The sequence below is a fragment of the Taudactylus pleione genome, unplaced genomic scaffold (assembly GCF_031769625.1).
Source record: "Taudactylus pleione unplaced genomic scaffold, aTauple2 ptg000399l, whole genome shotgun sequence".
Taxonomy (NCBI): domain Eukaryota; kingdom Metazoa; phylum Chordata; class Amphibia; order Anura; family Myobatrachidae; genus Taudactylus; species Taudactylus pleione.
The window spans coordinates 4,603,030-4,628,847 of record NW_028284801.1 but is presented as its reverse complement, the minus strand read 5'-3'; the positions used below and the strand labels follow the sequence as shown (position 1 = coordinate 4,628,847).

At 44.2% G+C, this 25,818-nt stretch overlaps 1 protein-coding gene across 7 annotated transcripts in view; it reads right to left on the bottom strand.

Moving 5' to 3' along the window:
- The window catches only part of PTPRS (protein tyrosine phosphatase receptor type S), a 458,571-nt gene that overhangs the window by 141,767 nt on the left and 290,986 nt on the right, over window positions 1-25,818 (bottom strand). For all 7 annotated transcript variants that reach the window (XM_088446483.1, XM_088446485.1, XM_088446484.1 and 4 more), the window contains 3 exons: window positions 17,375-17,628; window positions 13,540-13,630; window positions 7,741-7,956 (listed from right to left, as the gene is read on the bottom strand). In XM_088446483.1, the coding sequence (XP_088302609.1) occupies window positions 7,741-7,956; window positions 13,540-13,630; window positions 17,375-17,628 (561 nt within the window). The remainder of the gene's footprint in view (window positions 1-7,740; window positions 7,957-13,539; window positions 13,631-17,374; window positions 17,629-25,818) is intronic.

The window sequence follows — 25,818 nt, the reverse complement described above, 5'->3', positions numbered from 1 at the left end:
CGTGACCCTCTGACCTCCCAGTCAGAGAGGATGAGAAGGAGCTGGGAGACAGCGAGCAGTGTAGCAGCAGCCAGCACACACAGTGACTATGGTCTAATGTATACAGTAGGTGTAATGGGAAGTAACTAATTCAGTGAGGAGAGAGTGTCTATGCTGGGGATGGTGTATTAATGTATGTGCATGGGTATACTCATTGTGTTTCTGTGTGTATAAGGGGTGTATTCATGTTATGGGTTATATGTGGGTCAAGGATGGTCTCTGCATTATCTGGCGGTTACTACGACGCTCTCTGCATTATCTGGCGGTTACTACGACGCTCTGTATTATCTGGCGGTTACTACGACGCTCTGTATTATCTGGCGGTTACTACAACGCTCTCTGTATTATCTGGCGGTTACCATGACGCTCTCTGCATTATCTGGCGGTTACTACGACGCTCTCTGCATTATCTGGCGGTTACTACGACGCTCTCTGTATTATCTGGCGGTTACCATGACGCTCTCTGCATTATCTGGCGGTTACTACGATGCTCTCTGCATTATCTGGCAGTTACTACGATGCTCTCTGCATTATCTGGCGGTTACTACGACGCTCTGTATTATCTGGTGGTTACTACGACGCTCTCTGTATTATCTGGCGGTTACCATGACGCTCTCTGCATTATCTGGCGGTTACTACGACGCTCTCTGTATTATCTGGCAGTTACTACGATGCTCTCTGCATTATCTGGCGGTTACTACGACGCTCTGTATTATCTGGTGGTTACTACGACGCTCTCTGTATTATCTGGCAGTTACTACGACGCTCTGTATTATCTGGCGGTTACTATGATGCTCTCTGTATTATCTGGCGGTTAGTACGATGCTCTCTGCATTATCTGGCAGTCACTGTTACACTCTATGCAATACAATAGTGGGCATTACTTCTGGGGGTAATATTATAGGGGGCATTACCACTGCCATTGTGGGCACTATTAGGGGGCATTACTAATGGGGGCACTACTACAGGGAGCATTACTTTTGATGGCACTACTACAGGGGGCATTACTACTGAAGGCATTACTACTAGGGGCACTACTAATGGGGGCATTAGTACTAGGGGCATTTCTACTGAGGGCATTAATACTGGGGTCACTACTATAGGGGGCACTAATACTATAGAGGGCACTACTATAAGGGGCATTACCACTACTGTGGGCATTGTGTAAATGTGTCTGCTGGACTGGTATTTGGGGAGAGTTTGCGGAGCTGCGCATCAATTTATTTATTTTTTTTGGTGGGGGGGGGTGTCACCATGAGTTATAGCACCGGGTGACACCAACACTAGTGACGCCTCTGACCCAGCCCATGACACTACCACCACCATGCTTCACTGATGAGGTGGTATGTTTTGGATCTCCATACTCTTCTCTTCCCATCACTCTGGTACAAGTTGATCTTTGTCTCATCTGTCCATAGGATGTTGTTCCAGAACTGTAATGGCTTTTTTAGATGTTGTTTGGCAAACTCTAATCTGGTCTTCCTGTTTTTGAGGCTCACCAATGGTTTACATCTTGTGGTGAACCCTCTACATACACTCTTTTGAAGTCTTCTCTTGATTGTTGACTTTGACACATATACACCTACCTCCTGGAGAGTCTTCTTGATTTGGCCAACTGTTGTGAAGGGGTTTTTCTTGACCAGGGAAATAATTCTTCTTTCATCCACCACAGTTGTTTTCCGTGGTCTTCCAGGTCTTTTGGTGTTGCTGAGCTCTCCGATGCGTTCTTTCTTTTTAAGAATGTTCCAAACAGTTGATTTTGCCACACCTAATGTTTTTGCTATCTCTGTGATGGGTTTGTTTTGATTTTTCAGCCTAATGATGGCTTGCTTCACTGATCGTGACAGCTCTTTGGATCTCATATTGAGAGTCGACAGCACATATAGAAACCGTCGTAATTCCTACACCGTTCACCTGATTTGGATGTAATTACCCTCAAATTAAATCTGAAAGTCTGCAGTTAAAGCACATCTTGTTTGTTTCATTTCAAAGCCATTGTGGTGGTGAATAGAGGGCAAAATATGGAAATTCTGTCAATGTCCCAATATTTATGCACCTGACTGTATAGGGCTCCATTTGTCATTCAATATTTGCAGTGTATTCCCCAAAAACGCCTGTTATCGGGGGAGAGCCGCAATTATCAAGTATTCTCCAATATCTGCTGCTGTGCCTACAGTTCCGCCTACAGGTTTCTATGAGGAATGCGATGCTGCCAGATTTATCAAGATCTGGAATGCAAAACGGAATGAAGATGGCATAAGCCGCTGTATCTTATGGACTACACATTGCAAATCTGTCCGGGATAGGAACCCTTTGTCAGGATTCAGCCTGGGATCGGCTGTTACTTACCGCGGCACCAGCTTCCCCTGACTAGCGAGCGCGCTCAGACATCAGGGGCGGCAGTGAGTTACACGCTGAGTTCTCCCCGGGGCCCAGGTGACTTCCTTGCAATTCTCCATATCGGAGTTCTCGCGGCGGTGGTCATATTGTCTGTATCACCTGATAGGGTCCTTATCCAATGGTAGCCTTGTCAGTTCTCAGCTGACTCTCTCCTCCAATGGACAGCTACCTTAGCGTAAAAAGCAGGACTCCAGGAACAGGAAGTGGCCTGAACAACTCTTCACTACACCAAGAAGCTACTTGCTACTAAGGATTGTTCCAGGCTCCACGCTGTATACTTCCAGTGTTCTACTTCAGTGCTATTTCTGTGTACTGATCTCCAGTGATATACTTCAGTGACATTCTGCAGGGATATACTTCAGTGACATTCTACAGTAATATTCTTCAGTGACATTCTGCAGTGATATGGTGCATACACACGGTCAGATTTTTCTTCAGATCTGAATGATAATGATTTAAAAAATTGTTCAATCGTTCATATCTGAAGGAAAATCTGAAATATCTGACATGCATGAACGATGGACGATGAACGATGAACGATGCGCATTCCCGATGGTCAGATAACGATATCTGACGTGTTTGCATTCATTTTAATGCAGTCAAAAATCGTTCAATCATTCAAATCTCTGGTAAAATCATTATTCTGACAGATCTGACAAATCTGACTGTGTGTATGCTCCATTATTCTTCAGTGACATTCTGCAGTGATATTCTTCAGTGACATTCTGCAGTGACATTCTGCAGAACTATCTCCAGTGATATTCTTCAGTGATTGTCTGTAGTACTATTTTTCAGTGTGATTCCAGTGTTTCTCTTTAGTGATAATCATCAGTGCAAATCACCAGTGTTATTCTTTAGTGATATTCTCCAGTGATATTCTACAGTATAATCACCATCGGTCACTATTGAAAATTCTTCAATTTTACCAACATCGGTTCTCACCGATATTCTCTAGGAAATTCAACATTGGTTCTCACCGATATTCTCCAGGACATTCAACATCGGCTTTCATCGATAATCTACAGTGATGTTCTATACGTGACATTCTCCAGTAATGTTCTCTACGTGATATTCTCTATGTAATATTCTCTACGTGATATTTTCTATGTGATAGTCTCTGTGTAACATTCTCCAGTAATATTCTTACCGATACTCGCCAGTGTAATTAGCAGCAATCACCACCGATATTCTTCTGTGTGCTACAGATACTCTCCAGTGTTCCCTGTATCAGTCACTACCAACACCCTCTAGCGTTTATCCGCTGCCACCCCACCTGGTTCCCTAGACTCCCAGTCTCCGGACTGGAATCTCACGGCCCAGGTTGGTGACACCAGTCCGTCGACTGAAGATCCCCAGAGCCAGGTCATGACAGTTTGTTCAGCCCTAATGGATGCCAAGGCACTCCAAGGTGCCGGAGCAATACAGAACCTTACTTCTCATATGGAAAATCAAGAAACAGCTCAACAACATGTGGCACGTTATCTTCAGGAATTTTCTACACAGTTAATTTCTGTTCAGGCCACTCCAGTTTCAGTGGTTCCAGTTTCATCAGCAAATTTTCCTGTGTCGTTTCCTTCGAAGTCTCATCCTCAAATACCCACCTTCACTTGTTTTGATGGGAATCCTTATCCCTGCCAAGGTTTTGTCAATCAGAATAAAACTGAAGTGTCTAGTTCCGCTAAAGACTTTTTCCCTGAGTACGCAAGTCACCCTCCCAATTGTTCTCAGACTCCTCAGTCCCTTGTCACTTTTGAACCTGTACTCCTGACTACTTTCCATCGATTACTGGAACAAGACCTACTCACCAAAAATTTTCAGACTATTTTCATATTTTTGGGTGTTTCCCCTGATACTACTTTCTCCTCCTCACGTGTTTGAAGAGGCTTCTGTCTCAAAACCTCCCAAGAACTAAGACCTTTTCCATGCTAAGTAAAGTGACACATCGGAGTTACCCGCATCCCAGGCTCTCGGAGGCTGAATGCCAATGGCGCCAGGAGTTACATCTCTGCATCTACTGTGGGAATTTAGACCACTTCATTAAAGACTGTTCCCTTCTCAAACCCAGGAGTGTTGCCAACCATCACAGTGCTCATGCCTTCAGTTCTTCTTGTCTGCCATCTGCAGTTCCAGGTTCCTCTGCCCAAAGCAAAGGGGTAATGTCTGCTATTAAAGAGAAGAATCATGTTCATGATTGGGGTCCTGTGACAAGATGTTTCTACTCTAGATTTGGAAACCAAGAAAGAATGTCCAAAACTCTCATACCCAGAGAGACATCTGATTCGCCTACCCCAGGAGGGGACTCCTCTGCCCAGATTTTGCCTGTTCCGGTCCCAGCCCGGATATTGCTTCTTTCGGTCCCAGGCCAAATTTTGCCTCTTCCGGTCCCAGGCCAAATTTTGTTTCTAACGGTCACAGCCAGGATGTTGCCTTTTTCGGTTCCAGCCCAGATATCGCCTATTCCGGTCCCAGCTGGGATTTTGTTTCTACCTGTCCCAGTCCGGATTTCGCTTGTCCCAGTAAAGGACTTTTGCCTGCTGGTCTCAGTAAAGGATTCCAGTCTGTCGCCCCAGAGTGGGTGTCTGATTCTGCAGCCCCAGAAGGGGAGTCTGTTTCGTTAGCTCCAAGAGAGGCATTCGAGCCTTTCGCTCAAGGAGGAAAATCTGATTTGATATCCCCAGGAAGGGCGTCAGTGTTGCCAACCCGAGGAGACATATTTGAGTTCTTAGCCCTAGTAAGGGTACTTGGTACAAAGATTCCAAGTGGGATTCTTAGTGCCATGGAGGCAGTTATGTGTGTGTGTGATATATATATATATATATAAAAAAAAATATATACATAAAAAAATAATATATACATATATATGGATGTAGTTATGAGACCGCCGGCCGCGATGCTGATACTGACGTCTATCTTAAGCCCGACGCCGGAATGCAAGCCCGGACAAGGTAAGTCTGGGGCGCTCTTAGCGTTAGCCACGGGGAGGAGGGTGAGACTTAGGAAGCATAGCGGGGGGGAGTTAGGGTTAGGCACCCCTAGGATGGAGGTTAGGCACCACTGGGAGGGGGTTAGGCACTAAGGGGGGAGGGTTAAGGTGCGGGGTGGAAAGGTAAGGGGGGAGGGTAAGTAACTTACCCTACCCCTGTCGGCATATTAACTATCGGCATGCCGCTGTCGGTATTCTGACAGGAGGCATCCCGACAGCCGGCATTACCTACCCATTCCATATCCATATCAGGTCTTAATTCAATGGGTAAAAAAAATTGCCATGCAGCACACCTGTTGTTTTCAGTTGATTATCTTAGCAAATATCACTTTCAAGATCCTTTGTATCTTCCATTACTGGACCTCTGGCCTTTTTGAACAGGGGATTCCCAATGCACTTTTACACAATCTGGGAAAAACTAATTTTCGGATATTAAAGAAACAAAAACAAATGTTGTTTCATTATTCAGCCCTATGAAAAGCTGTCTGGAATTAACAAAGATATTTATCTTTTTTTAAAGAAGTCAAATGACAACATTTCCAGGGTGGCACTAAGCCCAATGAGCCAAATACCATGCAATCACAATGCAATCATCTGGCCCCCATTAACTTTTGACAGGGCTAGCAGCAAATCACTATACTCATACAAACAAAAGGGGCTCCACTGTAATGGGCAGCAAACTGCAATGTGAATGGGCAAAATTATGCCATCAGAATCTACCCAGTGTAAGTTAACACTGTCAATGGAATCAGACAATGGGATATACTGGAGAATTAGCTGTTAAAGTTAAAGTGTAAACCTGATTTTGTATTTTAAATTATTGTGGCTTTAAAATTTAGATCCTAAATTGCTGACTCATGTGGGTGCCTGATACACGCAATTTATTACATTTACCCCAATATGTAGTCATTGATGTTTATCCTGCTGTCCTACCACAGCATGTAAGACCACACTTTCATAGAGCTGATCCAAAATTATTTTAATTGCTCTACAAACAATATTGCAAGATGCAGGTTTTCCTTAGATTTTTTTTTTGTCCATTGACATATGAGGAGATGATGGGAATGGTTAATATTCAGTAGCTTGGCAGTCATTCAGGAATATATACACAGTAACAATGTTTAAAACTTATGCATCTTTCAATCTACACACGGAAAACTTATCTCTATGTATATGAAAGTAAGTCCCCGGTTTAGGGGTCTGCATGCTCGTTTGGGCTAATCTCTTTTGATAAGAGTTTTCACTACTCTATACAGCATTGGTCGAGGAAGGTTTAGGTGTATGAACCATTCATCTGTGACAAAAGGGAGCCGAGCAGTTACTATTCTAGTGAAGCAAAGTCACAGAAAAATATCTTGCACCAAGCTGCTGTATAGGAGCTGGCCAAGGTGCTGAAACAGCAAGAGACAATGAAAGCCAATCAGAGATAGCCCTGTTGCTTAGCAGCAGCCTAGAAAGAGGAGGGAGTCAGGGACTGAGTAGGGTCACGTCTGAGGCAGATAGAGAGTGAGAGACAGCCTCCACAAACCCATGAAGATGCCCTGCTCTAGACAAGGTAGCCAAGAAGGTGCCAGGGGAGGCATAGTTAACAGGAATAAAAAAAATAAAAAACCATCAAATGGTAAAAACAATACCATTGGAACAAAAACATTGATGGTTAATAAGCATAGGATTCCAATATCCATCCCTACACTGAACCTGCAGGTGGACTCTGGCCACCATGAAGTGCTCCCTCTCCAGTGTGATGTTCCTGCTCAGCCACATGCCCTCGGTGAACTTAAGGCATCTCCCATGGAAGTCAGCACTGCTCCAGACAGAGGCACCATGGCGAGGAAGCTTATCTGGAAGCCAAGGAAATAGATGGTACATGGTGCAAAGTGGACATTGCTCATTGCTATGTTTGGCAGCTGGGGAGGGGCGAGCATGGAGGCTGCGGAAATATGCACAAGTGCCCCAGCCCTGGGGACATGCTGCTGATAATGCTTACGTTATCTGCAATACAAATCTCTCATCCATGATCCTCCTGCCCTTCCCAGCACATCCCAGTTTCCGGGTCCCAGCCAGCTGCAGGAGGATTGTGGTGACATTGGAGAGATGCAGGGGACAGGAGTGAGAAGCAGGCGTTTGTGCTAAGATGCAGGGAACTGTGGTGACCTGGCGTAGGTTGTTATGAGATGCAGGGGGCATGGCGAGATTAAATTGCTCCAGTGCGAAGCCAGGTCGGGTCGCTAGTTATTTTATATAGAAGTTTGTAAATGAATAAAATTTATTACACAATTTAGATTGCACAAACAACAAAAGATAAGTCTTTAGCTCACCGCTTCAGCACCTTCCAGCATAGCCAGGATGAAGAAAACATATCTGTGTCCATTTTCTAATGCCTTGTTCTCAAATCCATCATGAATTTTCTGGTCCCCAAGTGTAAAGTGCCCAGGTAAAGATTGGAACCGGGCAGCTACGTATGGCTTGGGAAATTCCACATGCTTTAAATGTCGCACACTTCGACGATGTTGCTTTGTAATAGTGTGAATTACCTGAAATATACAATATGTAGAACATAAGAGCAACAAAGAAAATGTTTACAATGACCCATTGTTAAAAGATATTTACATGATCCAAAGGATAGCAGTTTCTTCTTTGCCTGTTATGAATCTATGCATTACAGTTACTCTATCAGGTTGAGAAGCAGTAAAAAGGCAATAATAACAGTGCTGTGGAACACAATACACAAGAAATTACTGTGAACTTAATTCAAATAGATGTTTGTATAAAAAAATAATAAAAAAAAAAAGTTATGCCATAAAAAAGTTGTTTCCATTTATTAATACATATACTGGATCAATCGGCATCTATGAATAAAAAAACATAAAAATAATATAAATCATATATAAATAAACTGGTATAGGAATCATCAAAGAATATTATATGGTATCTGTGATCATATACCACAAAAGTTAATCATGCAGTTCAACAAAATAGCAAATCTGTATAGCCTAATGTTGCAATAAATAGCCCTGAAACAAAATTACTGGTTTCTTCATATGACCTCGGATCACCACAATTTCATGGGTTAGCAGTGGTTCCCAAACTGTGCGCCGCGGTACCCTGGGGTGCCTCGGGACACTTGCAGGGGTGCCTCAGGTAGGTGGTCCAGCACCAATCAAATTGTTTATGGTCAATGTAATGTAAATATGTGGACAAACAGAAGCACAAACCTCTCACTATATAACCAAACCTAAGGATGAGAGGGGAGCACAATTTACTTCACTTTACTACATTTTATTCTGAATTTCTCAATAACAAATTTTGGCTTAGGGGTGCCATGAAAACAATGCTGATACTCAAGGGTGCCGTTATTCAAAAAAGTTTGGGAACCACTGGGTTAGCCGATTCGTGGTTTAATAGATTATTGATTTATTTGGAGGCTTTTAGGCACCACAATTTATGGGATCTTCTGTGTACGTTTTTAATCCACTCCGATCTGCAATAAGATGACAAATCAGTGGGGAGCACTTATGGGACTCCACAAACAAATTTGGTTATGTAATAACCAGTCACTGAATGAAACTTTAAAATATGTAATTTTTTTATACAAACATCTATTTAAATTAAGTTCTCAGTAATTTGTGTATTGTGTTCCACAGCGCTGTTGTTTGTTATTCTTCTGGTTAGTAACCTTTTAACAGCAGCGTGGAACACATTTCAGATTTATAGTGGTCTATAATGGTTATCCTTTTGTAGCGCCTCTGGCTATATTTTCTTTTCTTTCTTGAGAAGCACTAAAAGGCTGCAAAGATTTGGAAGTCCTAGAATGGCATCACAGGGTAATATACTGAGTTGTTGGCTTTATTTTTTGTAAAGTACAATATTTTCTGTGCTGAATTGTTTTCATGGCAATAGGTTCAGGTGAAGCAAAATGCTCCCACTATCACACAATGCACAGACAAAAAGCAATGATGAAGGGTTTTTAAATAAGCAGAGTAGACAGCTGCCTCAAAAGCGAATTAAATTATGGGATGTATATTCACTTATGAAACACCTGAAGAGCCATATGGTTGCTTAAAGCTTACTACTACCTTTGGCATGGGTTGTTCTGCAAAGGAGGGACGCCAGAAACAAGGCATTTATGGCCCCAACACCTATGAATGCCATTACTGTGTCCAGTTCCCATGGTGGGCCTAAACATTTTTCCCAAAGATGTGGTGGTGGAGGGAAGTGATATACTTAGATTTCTAAGCCATAGTTGCTTACCCTCCCAGCAGACTCTAGCTCTGTACTAGGATCTACTGCACATTCATAGGTCTCCGGGTTAATGGCACTTTCACCATTTTCTCAGTGAGTTTTCTACTGCACATGTGCAGATCTTTGGGAAAATGGCAGTTGCTCCATTTCCCCGGTGACTTCTGCAGCGTTGACAGATAAGTATAATGTATGGGTGCATGGTGTTCGGTGCGGGCCCCAGTGTGCAAAGCACAGCCTGTACCCATTAAAGATAGATTTGTCCACATACATCTATCCTCCATGCCCTACAAGTCGCGTTACACAATGCGTGAGTGCCATGTGACTCAGTAGTGCCGAGCGACTTTATACCTTTAGATGCATCTTATTCGCAATGCGAATAGAATGCACAAGCAGTTTCTGCTGATTAAAATGATATGCAGCATGTCTAATGGCCCCCATACACGGGACGATTTGAAAACGTACGACACCTCGTTACGTTTTCAAGTTTCGTCCAATGCATCGCAGCATGCTGTAAACGGTATACGATGCATCTTACAAGATGCTTCGTTTACCTATTTACAGCATGACGGATCGTAGATCAAATGGTTTCTCCATCTGATCTACGATGCCGATCCACGACGCCGGAAACGGGCATCGGAATAGTCTATGAAAACCCTATTTTTTCACAAGATTGGTCATTACGATCAGAGGAAAACGGCCAGATCGTGTGAAAAATCGCCCCATGTATGGGAGCCTTATGTTCTGAGTGTGACTGCAAGTGTATCTGCAGGTGATACACTACGTTACAGTGACAGTGTAACGTAGTGTATAGCATGCAGGTACACCCGCAGTTGCACACAGAACACAGGCATGCATATTTTAATCAGCAGAAGCTGCTTTTGTATTCTATTCACACCACAGTGAGTGGAAGATGCATTTGAAGGTAAAAGGTTGCACGAAAAGATGCTCTGCGCTACCGAGTCACGTCACGTCATGCAGCGACTAGAAGGGCTGTTTAACGCACAAGGAGGCTAGATGTATGTGGACGCATCTGTACGTCCATCTACATACATACTAGTATATTGGACCCAGCATACACTGGGTTACCTCGGGCCACTTCCAGTTTCTCCCTTCCCTCAGCTGTATACTTACCCATTCTCGGCAGGTCCACCATCCTCTCTGACGTCGTCTGTCAAGTGGCTCTATCAGCGTGAGCCATTAAAAGTGAAAGCACGTGTCACGACTCCCACTGAGCATGCATGTTCAGAATATTATATGGATATATCAATTTAAAATATAATCGTGGCACTAGTGACTGATCTGTGGTTTGGTTTCTATTAGTGGAGAATTTCCCACTAGGTAAGGCATCAGCAGCTCAATCTCTGTAATCCGAACACTGGGGTGAGGTCCGTTACTTCAGACTCCTCTGATCACTGACTGAGAGATCCAAGTAGCCATCAGGACGCTCCGCCCCACCTCATTGCTAAGCCTCTCCAGTCCCATCCTACGTCATCATCATCAGCATCCTTCAGAGAAGAGGAGATGCAGAGCCGCTCTCAGCACAGCAACACCAGCGATTCCCAGCTAAAATCTTGCCCTAGGCACAGCCTTGCATGCAGGAGGTGAGGGCGAGGTTGGGGCTACCTGCTTAATTGCTCTCTGCCGGGAGGCTTCAACTTCACCCTGCCCAACTATCATAAGTGAGCATAACCTGAGCCAGAACTGACTATCATGAGGTCTAAGCAGAGCCACCTGTCACTGCTGCTGCAGCTATGCTTAACTGCCCATGACCAGGGAGGCTGAGTGGCTGTGAAGGATGGGGGGCAATAATATTGTAACTTGGGGCAGCCTGACCCCTAAATCCACCTCTGGTTCCTATACAAGGAAGAAGCGCAACAATTCCCCACTTTCATCTAGAGGCAAGCCCGATGCCTCACTATTAATGAGGATAAAAATCTAAAACTACAGTAAGGTGCCTCCTGGTGCAAATATTATCTTTTAAGTACTATTATATTATAAAAACACCAATATGACTATGTGAACAAAATAAGTGTTTGCAGTAGTAGGTGCCTTTGTTTTGTTTATTCTCCATCCATCAACTCCCCTCTCAAGCATGTGGAATGAAATGACATGTTTCTATGGAGAAGGCTGTTGTGGAGAACTATTGGGGAAGAGGTATTTATCCTGATTATGTAACTACACAATTCATTAAGTGACTATGTGAAGGCTATATGAAATACATTTCTCTTTAGTACCACATTTAAGTTTTCTTATTCACATGCTGGTTTGATGCAGAGTATTGAAAAATAACTCTGCTTTGTAAGTTGCCTTTTTAATGATATTTGTAGAAATGCGAGTACTAAAAATGCTAATGTTTGGATGAGATATATTTATCTGCAGCTAGAAATAGCATCAGTACTGCATATGAGTCTAGGTTTCACCTGGTGTTGAACTCCCCAGTGGACCTAAACATTATTGAGAGCGGGGCTTTCATTTTCTAACAGTACTCTCCCTGGAATGATTTTTTAAAAGTAGGCAAGTACTGTATGTGCTCGCTCCACTAGCAGTCTGAATTCAGCCAGATCTCTGCGTACAATCATATCTAAATAGAACATAATAATGTCAACATGACTGCAGCACACTTAACCTACATGTGACACGTCCCATGTCCATCCAGTTACATCCACAAAGCCACATCTGCAAGTGTAAGTAAGATGTTTATGACACTGAAGTTTAGTTGCTCAAAGTTGCATGTAACAGTTGCTGCAACCCGTCTACTAAGCAGACTTGTGTGCAACTGTGAATAAATAAATCTATTTTTATACTGTGTGACCACAGGCACATGGTAACAGGAATGTCAACTGGGCCATAGGTTTAATAAGTACATGTTTTCCTACGGACTTCATTTTTTGTTAATATCCCAAAATTGTTTAGATGAAGTTTCTATATTTTACCAAATGACATAGTCCAGCAAAAAAACAAAGTTTCACTGACTACTTTTCTCTTAGAACTCTACAGTAACACAGATTAAGTAGAAACAAAAACAACAAACAATACACTTTAATGATATTTTTCTGTAGCCGGTATTACCAGGCTCACACTTTCTTCTAGTATAATTCATCACAGTATACAGAATAACAGGAGCTGGAACAAAATATTATTTACAAAACAGATTAGAAATGGCAGAAATGTTAAATTAATGACGTTATTTGGGGGTGGATATAGAAAGGGAATGAATTCATGAAATAATCAACAAGTCTTAGGAGTAGATAAAATAACCCACATTTTATAAAAGCCTCCGCCATGGTTTTTAAGGTAGCAACAGAAATAAATGCAAAATCTGCAGTTATGAATCCATTGGTCAGATGACAATTATCATTGGCTTTGATAAACAGCGGGTTAGTAAATCTACCCCTTAAACGGAGTATACACTATACGATGTTGTGTGATGCAATGTAATGTAATGTAATGATAAATCATGCTCCAAGTCATAGCACCGCATTATTCATTGCATCGTCCCATCTGCTGTGCAGAACAGCAGACGGATTAGTTTGATGAACCGTCGTAAAGAATGGATCGGGTGTACACACTATGCGATATGTATATCTCTCCGATCCAAGCCAGAATTATATATCGTACGATAGATATATCATATAGTGTGTACCCAGATTTACTCTTAGCTTAGCTCTAAATGAGGTAACATTGAAAAAACTTGTTACTTACCCAAGAACTTCTAAGGCCATGATCACTACTACACTGTTTTTGGGGGACGTACAGGTTGGACAGAGTAATTTAGAAAAATGGAATTCAAGAAAACGACCTCGTTCTGTATAGGAGCATAGCTGTATGGGAGACCCAAAATGGCCATAAAGCCAATGGTTAAAATGTTTACTAACCTCTTCTAAATCCATTTCTTCTGGACTTCCCCAGGGATTTAGAAACTGGCCACGTGATTTCTTCAGAGGCACTACTATAATATAGTAATTCCTGAAAAAAAGAGTAAAAAATGTGTGATTAGACAAATTAGACAATTTAGAACAACCCAGGTTTAGTTTTTGATAATATTTTTAATGCATTTGAAGAGGATGTGTCAACCTGTTCTATGTTGTTTAATTTACTTTATTACACAGTGCTCCCCGAAACCCAGTTTGCTGTTTATGCCCTATGTGCTCTCTACCAGACATAGTGCTTCAAGCTCACACACCAGAATTGCTGTAAAATATAGAGGAAGATGGACAGGAGTGAGTTCTCTACATCTGACTGACCAAGATTCAGATAATTATTGAGTTCATATCCCCAATATTATTTCAACAGTATGGTTATCTGTTTAGAATGCCTTCCTCTTTCAGAACAAATTATGTGTTGATTAGATAAAATGCAGGCCCCAAACATTTCTGAAATTAATAAACAACTTATAAAATCCAACAGTATGTTTACACTACATACGTTTTAAATAAAATAACCTATGTACAGTATGTGATGCATTTATAAGCAAAATGTGCTGCTTGAACATAGCTATGACAATGCACAATATAACTCGGCTCATGAGAGTGCCGTACATAAATATTCTGTGCGAGTATCCCAAAACCATTTGTGTTTAAATTATGTGTCCGAATTATGCACTACAAAATAGTCTTTTTGCTTATGTTCAGGGGCAGATTGGCCATAGAGCTTATTGGGACTTTTCATGGTAGGCTGATGGCTTTAGGGGACTACCTATTTACATAGAGCAGCCAGTACTCATCTAGGCTAGTCCCTTCCATTCACAGGCTAAGGTAGCTGTAGTTGGCCTATAGGATGCTGATGGGACCAATTATCAGAAGCCTGTAGGCGCACATTGGAGTGCTTTACCGTACACTTAATAGGTGAGTGTATCCAAACAGTAGCCACAGATTGTGGGCGTAAAAGAGAATCAGGATGAGGGGAGACGGTATACAGCAGATGGGCATTACAGAATAAAACAGTCAGCTGGAGGAGAGAAAACAAAACGGGATAAAAAAGGGAGCTAGGAAAAGGGAAAGAACAGGAGAGAGAACTAAGAAATGAAGGGCACAGCACATCAGACAATAGAAAGAGCTTGGCAAAAAGGGAGAGCTGAGAGGAGAAATGCAGTTTGGATGGGGGAGAGGTACTAAGGAATACAGGGCCTGATTCTGATAGAGTAAGATAGAGCAAGTAACTCTGTACCTGGACAAACCATGTTGCAATGCAAGGGGTGCAAATACATTTTTTTTTTTACAAGTGGGGTAATACTGTCTGTTTTTGCATGTAGCCCACAAATACTGCACAGCTTTATTTTTACACCGCAATTTACATTTCAGTTTGGACACACCACTCCCAAATCTAAATCTCTCTGCACATTTTAAATCTGCCTCACCTGCAGTGCAGCATGATGTTACCAATATGCAGTTACTTGCTCTTTCTTACTCTATTACCAAATCTGAATCAGGCTCAGAGTTCTTTGTGGAGATCTGCCATTGAGGACAGATCACATTTACTGGAGACTAAGCATGGCGAAGAAAGAATTGGATCAGCTGACAGAGCTGGAACATGTACAGCCTTGAGTTTAGTGTGTGTATTTGTGAAGCACTGTAATGTAGATAGTTTTGTAGAATTACATTTATTTTATTACATTTTACCCTATGAAAAGGGCCACTTTTTGACCAAATTTCTAATGTACATGAAAACAATTTGACAAAATAGTGTCTATTCCTGTCCTATTGCAGCGATTAATTGTTTTTAGTTTTGCTTTCTGAAATCCCCCTCTATAAATCTTATGTTTACTCCTGACGTCAGTGAGCATTCCAAAGCTGGGTACACACTGACAAATGTATCTCCTGTTCCATTGAACGAGTGACTTTATCTGTAGTGCATCGGCGGGTGTGTACAGGCGATATTTTTATGCACAACGTCGTTCACAGACATATAGCATCTGTCCTGCAGCATAGTCGATAGATCATCCAGATATATTGGCAAGTCTGGACCCACCAACCGCCCATACACTTGCTGCAGTGACCCGCAGATGACTGACATCTCAACTGGGCGGGCAAATTAAATGCCCGTCCAATTGTGATGTCAGCGCAGACAAATTGGCCGAATGATTGGCATGTTTGCACTTACCAATCATTAGACAGGTCGACCTGTCAGCCTGGTGTGTACCAAACTTAAGACAGGCAACGTGCAGCAAATCAGCATTAACTTTGCTGTCACATTGTTTCTCATTGTATAGTATCGCCCGGGGAGCTCTTAGTCTCAGTATTGCTTGATGGTCAGAAGAAATGCTCCCTGTATTATATGACAGACAATAGGAAGTTATTATTGTATTGTAGATCTGTCAGAAGGATGCTCTTTGTATTAATGGAGATAACTAGAATGTGCTCCTGATTGTAGAATGGTTACTGGAATGGTCTAATATACAGCAGTCACTGGCATGCTCCCTGTATTATAATTTGGTTACTAGGATGCCCTCTGTATTTTATGGCAGTAACTAGAATGATCTATGTACAGTATATTTGTAACTAGTATGCCTTCTTTATTGTATGGTACTCAAAAGGATGATCTTTGTATTGCATGGTAGTCACTGGGTTACACTTTTTATTGTATGACTGACATTCAGATGTTCTCTATTCTGTATGGCAGTCACTAGAATATCTCTGTATTGTATGGCTGACACTAGATGCTCTCTGTATTGTATTGTAGTTACTATGGTGCTCTATGTATTGTATGGCTAATATTCCGATGTTCTTTGTACTGTATGGCAGTCACTAGCATGTCTCTAAGTTGTATGGCTGACACTAGTAGCTTCTGCATTGTAGCTACTAGGGTGCTCTCTGTATTGTTTGGCTGACACTAGGATGTTCTCTGTAATGTAAAACAGTCACTGGGATGCTCCATATATATTGTATGGCAGACACGAAGATGCTCTCTATATTGTATGGTTGCCATGAGAATGCAGTCTTTATTTTACACTAGGAAATACATTGAATTGTATGCAGCTAAGATGCTCTCAGTTTTGGGCAAAGTTGTGACTTATTTATTTTTTTACATTGCTATAGATTATGCAATTTTAACCTTAATTACTTTTGTGTTGGCCCCATCTGTAATTGATTTTGTCCAGTCTATAAAAAAAGGGCAGTTATAATTTTTAACAGGGTCACTTTGTGGCTCCCTCTCTGCTCCTGACTATGTAACATTTGTAGTACAGTATAAAACACATATCCTGTTTTTTTTATGAACACTTTAATTTATGCACTGAACATGATTGTGTGAGTATGTATTTATATATAAATACAATGACTACTCAATATATTTAAACTTTATATAGTTCAAAGAATAAATATTTCTTCAATGTTAATTAAGACAAAAAACTTTTACATTCAAACTAGTATGTTCTGCAATCTATAAGTACTACACATCGCTGGGGCACACTGGAGGCAGAGCCCACCACCATTGTTAGGAGTCCTATGGCTACCTAGCAGGTGATCCGCATTACATTACTGCCCACTGCGGGTAGCTTGGATGAGGGGCAAATATTGGGAAGGCACCTAATTCAGATCTGCAGATTAATTCATTGCAGAATCATTACCTGGATGAAATTATATGACCTTTAAAGCACAATGCAATACAACATAATCCTAATGCAGCTGTTTCACACCTTACATAAATTAACAGTAATATACAGTATATGGGTTTAGTTAATGGCAAAAGAAGAACAGTTATTAAAGTTTTTACCTCACTGATTCAGACGTTTCCACATCTGGTAGAATTACTGTTAAGCTACCATCTGCTTCTGGCTTCCGTGTCACAATAGGTTTTATACCCAACAAGTTGGGGGCAGTACGCACAGCTACATTCTGCTGGAGACCGCTCATGGTGTTCCCACGATTTGTAAGAATAAAGTTGTAATATGTCTTAGGTTTGAGGTTGGTAATTAATTTCTTTGTTGTCCGTCCATCTACATCTACTATCTGCATATTATATTGAATCTTGAGACACAAAAAAAAAAAAAAAAGCATAACATAGAAAAACTGGAGAACCCATTTAAAATAATTATGATTGCACTATAGACAAATCTTGAGCTTTTGTCTAGGTCCAATTTGCCTGTATCATAAATGTTCATCCAACCAGATATACCAAAGATCTAAGCTTACCAACATGTATGAGCGTATAAAGTCAGATTGGATTAATGCTATTGCTAAAAAAGGGTATTTAACATTTGAAATCATATTTATTATTATAATTCTTACCACTGATCAACATAAAATACCTCTTAGGGGAATATTTCCTAAAGTGAGTTTTTAGAAGTGGAGATGTTGCCCATAGCAACCAATCAGATTCTAGCTGTTAATATTTAACTAGCTACACAGAATGACCTGGCGCTAATAGTAAAATGGATCTCAATTTACAAAACTAATAAATATTATCAGTAATCAAGCAGCAAAGAGCTAATGTGCTTGTGGTTGCACATAACCAGGTGTTAACACTAGAAAAAACATATAAACCCCCTTTGCGCTGGTAATAGATGGAAGTTGGTACAAAGAAAACCATAAATACAAAATTATAAACATATTTATTATCACATATATAATATACTGTAATATAATTCACTGACCGGTCAGAAATTAAACCAAAAACATCAGATAATTTTTTTTTCCTTTTTCTATCGAAAAAATATTGTATAAAAAAATTATATATAATTGAAACATTTTTTTTTTTTTTTTTTAACTCTGGTCCCACTTTGATTAGCATAGTTGAAGGAGGTGGATCTTAAATTGTATATTGATTCAAATCTATTAGCAGTAGATATTTAATGTGACCACATAGCTCATAATGATTTATAAATATTCAGATATCCTTTTAATTAGTGAATATTCAGATGTCACACAGAGGGGGCGTGGCCTGCACCGGGCCCACAAATAATGTTATATATATCAAAGTGGCCCTTGGCAGAAAAAAGGTTCCCCACCCATGTTCTAGAAGATAAGTAGAATCTGATTGGATGTTATAGGCAACATTTCCACTTCTAAAAACTCTCAATAGTAAATATACCCCTTAATGTTAACTAAAGGCCTGATTCAGCTGCGGACACAATGCCAATGTTTATGCAGTTTGAGCAATTATTTACCACTGTGCATGCATGTAAGTCGCACTGACCACGCATTGCGATTACATAAGCACAGAGGATCCATTCGCAAAGTGAGTGTCATTTGGTCAGCCTTTGGTGGAGGGGTGGTTACGTAAACACAGGCATGTCTACTCCCCCAATGTTTTATTAAAGTATACTGAGAAGAGTGCATATTAGGACCATTCATAGGGCATATATGTCCCAGAGTCAGAGGAAACATGTTGTTGAGGAGGAGTCAGGCTGCTGCCCGAAGTGTAAATTTTCAAGAGCTAATTTCTTCCATAATATGTGGGAAAATTAGAAAATTTTGGGATAAGATTATGGTATTTCTAAACAATATATGCGCCTTACATCTTAGGAAGGACCCATTGGCTATGTAATGCGCTAATTTTATAAATTGGGACTTGCAAGGTCGTAACATGGAATTATTGCCCTTTCTTACGATAGTGGTAACTGTGTCGAAGAAAGCTATCCTCCGTAACTGGACAGTTTCCACAGCACCATCTCTTCAAGCAGTTAAAACCATATTGCTACAAATACTTTATTTTGATAGAAGAGCAACTATACCTGATGTTGAGAAGGGGGTGGTTCGCTTTTATATGTGTTTATTTTATTTTATACATATATAATTTGTTTTTGTTTTCTGTTATTATGGTTCTATTTGAATTATATATTTTGTCTCTGTGCTTATGTTTAACAATAATTTTTGACTTGCTATATCCTACAGACAAAATGTATGTGTTTGATGTTGCACTTGAATTGTATTTGCTTACACAGATTGCAGTTCTGTATATATGTGTATATGGATTTATGTAATATATCTGTATGTTTGTATAGATATACATGTACGTGTATGTTTGCACTTGTGAGTATATAAAATAAAAATAAAAAATTGTTTTGAAAAAAAAATAAAAAAAACACAGGCATGTCTGACTTTTTCAACACTGTTTCATGGTCGTGCATAAATTAGCCTAGCGATTGCATTCGCAGCACGAGTTCATGTGAGGAGAGCTGCAGTGTTTGCGGCTGGTCAGACCTGCCATAGATGTTGCATGACTGCTTGATGTGTGTTGATGATACAGATGTTTACTAAAGAGTGCGACATTGGACGGATGAGAAGGCAGCAGTGGGCGTCTGTTGGCAGTGTGCTTTGGCAGGCATTAGCATATTTTAGCAACTGCAATCCGTAAGCGATTGCATTTGTGTCCGCTGCTGAATCAGTTCCTGATGAAATGGTATTTCTTAATTAAACAGAAAAATATGAGATATGGTAAGAACTTACCCTTGTTATCTCTATTTCTACGAAGTCCATAGGGTTCCACAGGATACCTTGGGGTATAGGTGTGACGTCAGTCGCCGGGCACCATAGAGTTAAGCTTTTCAGCATCCCAGGATGCACTAGGGTCCCCCTCCTATACCCCACCCCCGAGCCAAGGCACCTCAGTTAGTTATCAAGCCATAGGCCGGAGGAGGAGAAGGAAGAGAGAGAAAAAAGATCTGGACACATACAAGAATCACATTCTCACCAGAGGGAGACGGAAAACCGGTGACCAGAGCAAAGCCCATCTGCAGCACAGGTGCGACAGGGCGGGGTCCTGTGGAACCCTATGGACTTCGTAGAAATAGAGATAACAAGGGTAAGTTCTTACCATATCTCATATTTTCTACTTCAGGGTCCATAGGGTATCCACAGGATACCATGGGGATGTCCCAAAGCAGTATCCTTTAAGGGTGGGGACGCTCCTGTGCAGAAAGGAGAATCCGCCGCCCGAAGGAAGCATCCTGAGAGGCGAAGGTGTCAAACCTGTAATACCTCACGAAGGTATGGACAGAAGACCACGTAGCAGCCTTGCAGATCTGGACTGCAGAGGCACCACGTCGAGCTGCCCACGAAGGACCTACAGACCTAGTGGAATGAGCCTTCACAGAAGGAGGAACCAGCAGGCCTTCATGAACATAAGCTTCAGAAATAGCCATACGGATCCAGGCTTCCAAAGTTTGCTTTGAAGCAGGCCAACCCTTTTTACGGAAGCCATAGAGGACAAACAAAGCGTCCGACTTCCTAAACGAAGAAGTGCGGTCAACATAAGTCCGTAAGGCCCGCACAACATCCAAAGAGGCCTCACCCACGGAAAGACCCGGTGAGTTAAAGGCCGGAACAACGATTTCCTCGTTAACATGAAACTGGGAAACAACTTTGGGAAGAAACTCGGGCCGAGTGCGGAGCACTGCCCTGTTCCCATGAAAAACCAAGAAAGGGGGTTTACAAGAAAGAGCCCCTAAATCAGAAACACGTCTGGCCGAAGCAATAGCCAGAAGGAAAACAGTCTTAGCTGTTAGCCATTTAAGATCCACTGAGCCCAGTGGTTCAAACGGCGGTCCTTGGAGAGCCCTCAGGACCACAGCCAAATCCCAAGGCGCCACAAGTGGAACAAAGGGCGGCTGAATGCGGAGAACACCTTGCATAAAGGTGCGCACATCCGGGATTGTAGCAATCCTACGGTGAAACCAGACAGATAGGGCCGAAACCTGTACCTTCAAAGAAGCAAGGCGAAGCCCATGATCTAGTCCCGCTTGCAGGAAGGCGAGAATCCGAGACAGACGAAACTCCCGCGGTGCATAACCTCTCGGTCGACACCACTGGAAGAACGTATGCCACACGCGATGGTATATCCTCACGGAAGACGGTTTCCGAGCTCGCAACATGGTACGCACCACAGAGCTGGAAAACCCCCAGGACCTCAGCATGGCCGTCTCAACAGCCGAGCCGTCAAAGACAGCCGAGTCAGGTCCGGGTGAAGACAAGGACCCTGAGACAGAAGGTCCGGTCGTAGCGGCAACCGCAGAGGACTGTCCACGGACAGACCCTGAAGGTCTGAGAACCAGTGCCGTCTGGGCCACGCGGGAGCTATCAACAGGAGCGTCCCTCCTTCCTGTTTGAATTTCCGGATTACCCGTGGAAGAAGGGAGACCGGAGGGAACAGGTATGCGAACCGGAACGTCCACCGGACGGACAGAGCATCCACCAGAGACGCCCCTTCGTCTCTTGTGCGAGACCCGTACACCGGCAACTTGTTGTTGTGCCGGGACGCCATGAGGTCGATCTCTGGAAGACCCCACCTGTCCACCAGCAGTTGAAAAACGTCCGGGTGCAGGGACCATTCCCCCGGATGAACGTCCTGGCGACTTAGAAAGTCCACCTCCCAATTTAGCACTCCCGGGATGAAGACCGCTGATATGGCCGGAAGATTGCGCTCCGCCCAAACCAGGATCCGAGAGACCTCTACGAGAGCCGCCCGACTGCGAGTTCCACCTTGCCTGTTTATGTAGGCCACAGTGGTAGCGTTGTCCGACTGGACCTGCACCGGGTGACCCTGGAGAAACCGATGTGCCTGCTGGAGTGCATTGAAGACCGCACGGAGTTCCAAGATATTTATTGGAAGCTCCGCTTCTGTCGGCGTCCACCTGCCCTGGAACAAGTGTGGACCCGAAACTGCTCCCCAGCCCCGAAGACTGGCGTCCGTTGTCAACAAGACCCAATTTGGAACCCAGAACGGACGTCCCTTGTTGAGGTGAGTCGTCTGTAACCACCAAGCAAGGGACAGGCGAACCTCCGGGGTGAGCACAATCGTCTGGGACTTCAGAGACTGAGGAAGCCCGTTCCACTTGGACAGGATCAGGTGCTGCAGAGGTCTGGAGTGAAACTGGGCGAATTCCACCATGTCGAACACCGACACCATGGAGCCCAGTAACCTCATCGCCGAGTGTAGGGACACCCGGCGGCTGTGCAGACAACTGCGCACCCTTGACTGTAAAGCAGAGATCTTGTCCTCCGTCACAAAGATCCTCTGCTGTCCCGAGTCCAATAAGGCTCCAAGATGCAGAATCCTCCGAGACGGGATTAGAGTGGACTTCTGCCAGTTGATTAGCCAGCCGTGCCGTTGCAGCAGTGCAATGGTCAGGTCCAAGTGGCGTAACAGGAGCTCTGGAGATCCTGCCACCAATAACAGGTCGTCCAAGTATGGCAACATGCGGACTCCCTGCAGCCACAGAGAAGCCGCCATGACCGCCATCACCTTGGTGAAAACACGTGGTGCTGTCGCCAGGCCAAAAGGTAACGCCCGAAACTGGAAGTGGTCGCTGCGGATTGCAAACCTGAGGAACTGTTGATGGCGCAAAAGAATAGGGACATGCAGGTAAGCGTCCTGTATGTCCAATTACACCATGTAGTCCCCAGGTTCCAGCGCCAGAATGATGGACCGTAGGGTCTCCATCCGAAACTTCGGAACCCGCAAAGACTTGTTGAGTGCTTTGAGGTTGAGAATCGGACGATACGACCCATTGGGTTTCTGTACCAAAAAAAGATTTGAATAGAAACCCTGGCCCCTCTGGGAGAATGGAACAGGCACTATAACTCCAGCCTGGAGCATAGTGTGCAATACCTTCCGCAGCTCCATAGCCTTGTTCCGGTCTGATGGTAGACCCGTGGTGAAGAATCGCGCCGGGGGTCTGTGCCGGAAGGAGAGGGCGTACCCGTGAGAGACCACCTCGAGAACCCAAGTGTCTGTCGTAGTGGCCGACCAACACTGGGCGAACTGCAGCAGGCGGCCTCCCACCCTGGGATCCCCCAAAGGGAGGCCCGGACCGTCAGGCCGCAGGCTTGTCATCTGGCTTGGGGGCCGGACGTCTGGTACTCCATGCCTGCTTCCGGGGCTTGGCCGATTTCTTAGGGCCGGCCTGTCGAGGAAACGACTGTGGTTTGGGCCTGCCCTGGGCCCTAGATGACCGAAAGGACGATGGTCCAAAACCAGAAGGAGCAGCGGCCGACGGGAGACAAGCCGATTTGGCTGCCGCCAGCGTGGCCACAATCTTATCCAGATCCGGACCGAAGAGAAATTCTCCGGTAAACTGTAACGCCTCCAGACCCTTTTTGGAATCTGCGTCCGCCTTCCAGGATCGCAGCCACAAGGTGCGACGAGCAGCCACCGCTGCTGAAGAAATTCTAGACACCAGAGCCGCCTCGTTGATATAAGTGGCCGAATCACGGAGATTGCCAATCAACTCCGCCTGTTCGGCCGGACAGTCGGAATCAAAAGAAGCCTCTAATGAATCCGCCCAGCGCTCCATCGCTCTGGCAACCCAGCAAATGGCCATAGCTGGCCGTGCTGCCCCCCCCGCAAGGGAATAAGCGGACTTCAGGCAGATCTCCACCTTGCGGTCCGTAGCATCCTTAAGGGAGGACATGGATGGCATCGGCAATGTGGCACTACGGACAAGACGGGTCTCGTGAGAATCCACCTGTGGAGGGGATTCCCACTTTGCAAAATAATTATCCATGAACGGATAAGCCACCGCCAGGCGTCTCTGCGGCTGGTATCTTTTGCCAGGTTGTTTCCACGCCTCCTCTAAATGGTCCACCAACTGACCCGAAAGAGGAAAGACTGTGGCATCGCCCTTCACATCTTTGAAAAAGGCATACTTAGATTTAGCCGCTGGGGGAACTTCGTCCTCAATCACCAAGGCGACAGAGACGCCACCGGCCGTTTATGCGGCCGCATCACAGACTCCCCTTGCAACACATCCGACAAGTGCTGTACAGAACTCGTCAGGGAGTTAACCCACGCTGGCTCCTGAGAAACCGGGAGCGGGGAAATAGGGAGACTGTGGGGTACCACCAATTGTCGTGGGAAACCCTGTATGGGTGACGACACCACTGACTGCTGGGACAAACCCATCGGTGTAAACGCGGGCTGCGGAGCTAACTGGCCCACTAAGGCTGTAAGCGCCTGAGCAAAACAAGCCCAGGGCGGCTCCTGTACCGGTGCTGTAACCGTAAGCGGCCGCGCCATGGACAAACACTACCGGCAAAGGCCCTCCGCGCTACCCTCCCCCTCCGCTAACGGTACTTTACATGTAGTACATTGTAGCCGGAGAGGAAAATCACTTTCAGACATGATGGCACCAAGTATGTGACCCCTCTCACCAATTATATAGTAAATAGGCGAGAGACCACCCTGCAGCACCGCACCGCAAGGGCTTAGCAGAAAGAACAGGGACAGAATAAAGCTGACAGTTTAGAAGAAAAGTTACAGGCAGCAGCGCTAGCACAGTCACATACAATGCAAAGAAAATCAATTCCTGCACTAACAGCGCTGATCACTCAACTACGCAGACACAGGGCCTGGTAGGACACAGCGCTGCATACACAGACCTGACCACAGCGGAGGAGAGGTATGCGGGGGGACCCAGACCACGATGCTTCCGTCCAGCGCTTCCAGCAGCGTTCACCATGCGTCCAGAAGAAGATGGCCGCCGAGGAGCAGAGAGGAGGCTGGCCTGGGGGAGGAGCGCTGCCACAGGACCAGTCGGCAGCGTGCAGAGAGGGCTGTGTGACAGGGAAGGCGCGCTCCCCTGGCATGCATTTAACCCCTGGGACGCCGCAGCGCTACCGCCCTGCTGCGGTCCGCTGTCCCAGGGGGTAGTGGAAGCGCAGGTTGGTCGCCTGGCTCCACGCTGCAGCCAGTCCCCAGGGAGCCCCCTGCCTGGGGACTCAGGACCATGTGATCAGCGGGGACCCACCGCGGGACCCCGCTGCTTACCTTTGTCCCCCTTAAATCCGGCCATGGTCCGGAACATCTGGGGTCACCGCTAGCTGTGACCCCAGATGCTCACCGGCATCCCCGGATCGGTACCGGCGTTCTGGTACCGGCGGGGGTGTAGGGAAGACAGCATGGACGTCAGGACTGACTGTCCATCCAGATGTGCAGCCACAGCTGCATAGGAGAAAGCTTCAGGGGCTCTTCTAGCCCCCACTCCGACAGGTGCACCCGACTCCGGCCGGGCACCAAACTAAACTGAGGTGCCTAATCCTTGATAGTCACTCCAAGATATTTACTTTTGTAGCTTTACATACATCATGTGGATTTTGGTATGCAGTGAGAGAGGTTAAACCAACCAAATTACTTTTTATTATAAAATAAGAAGATAGGTCAATAAATGAAACTATAAACATATATGAGTTATGCTGTAGCCTGAGCTCAGTTCCCAGAAC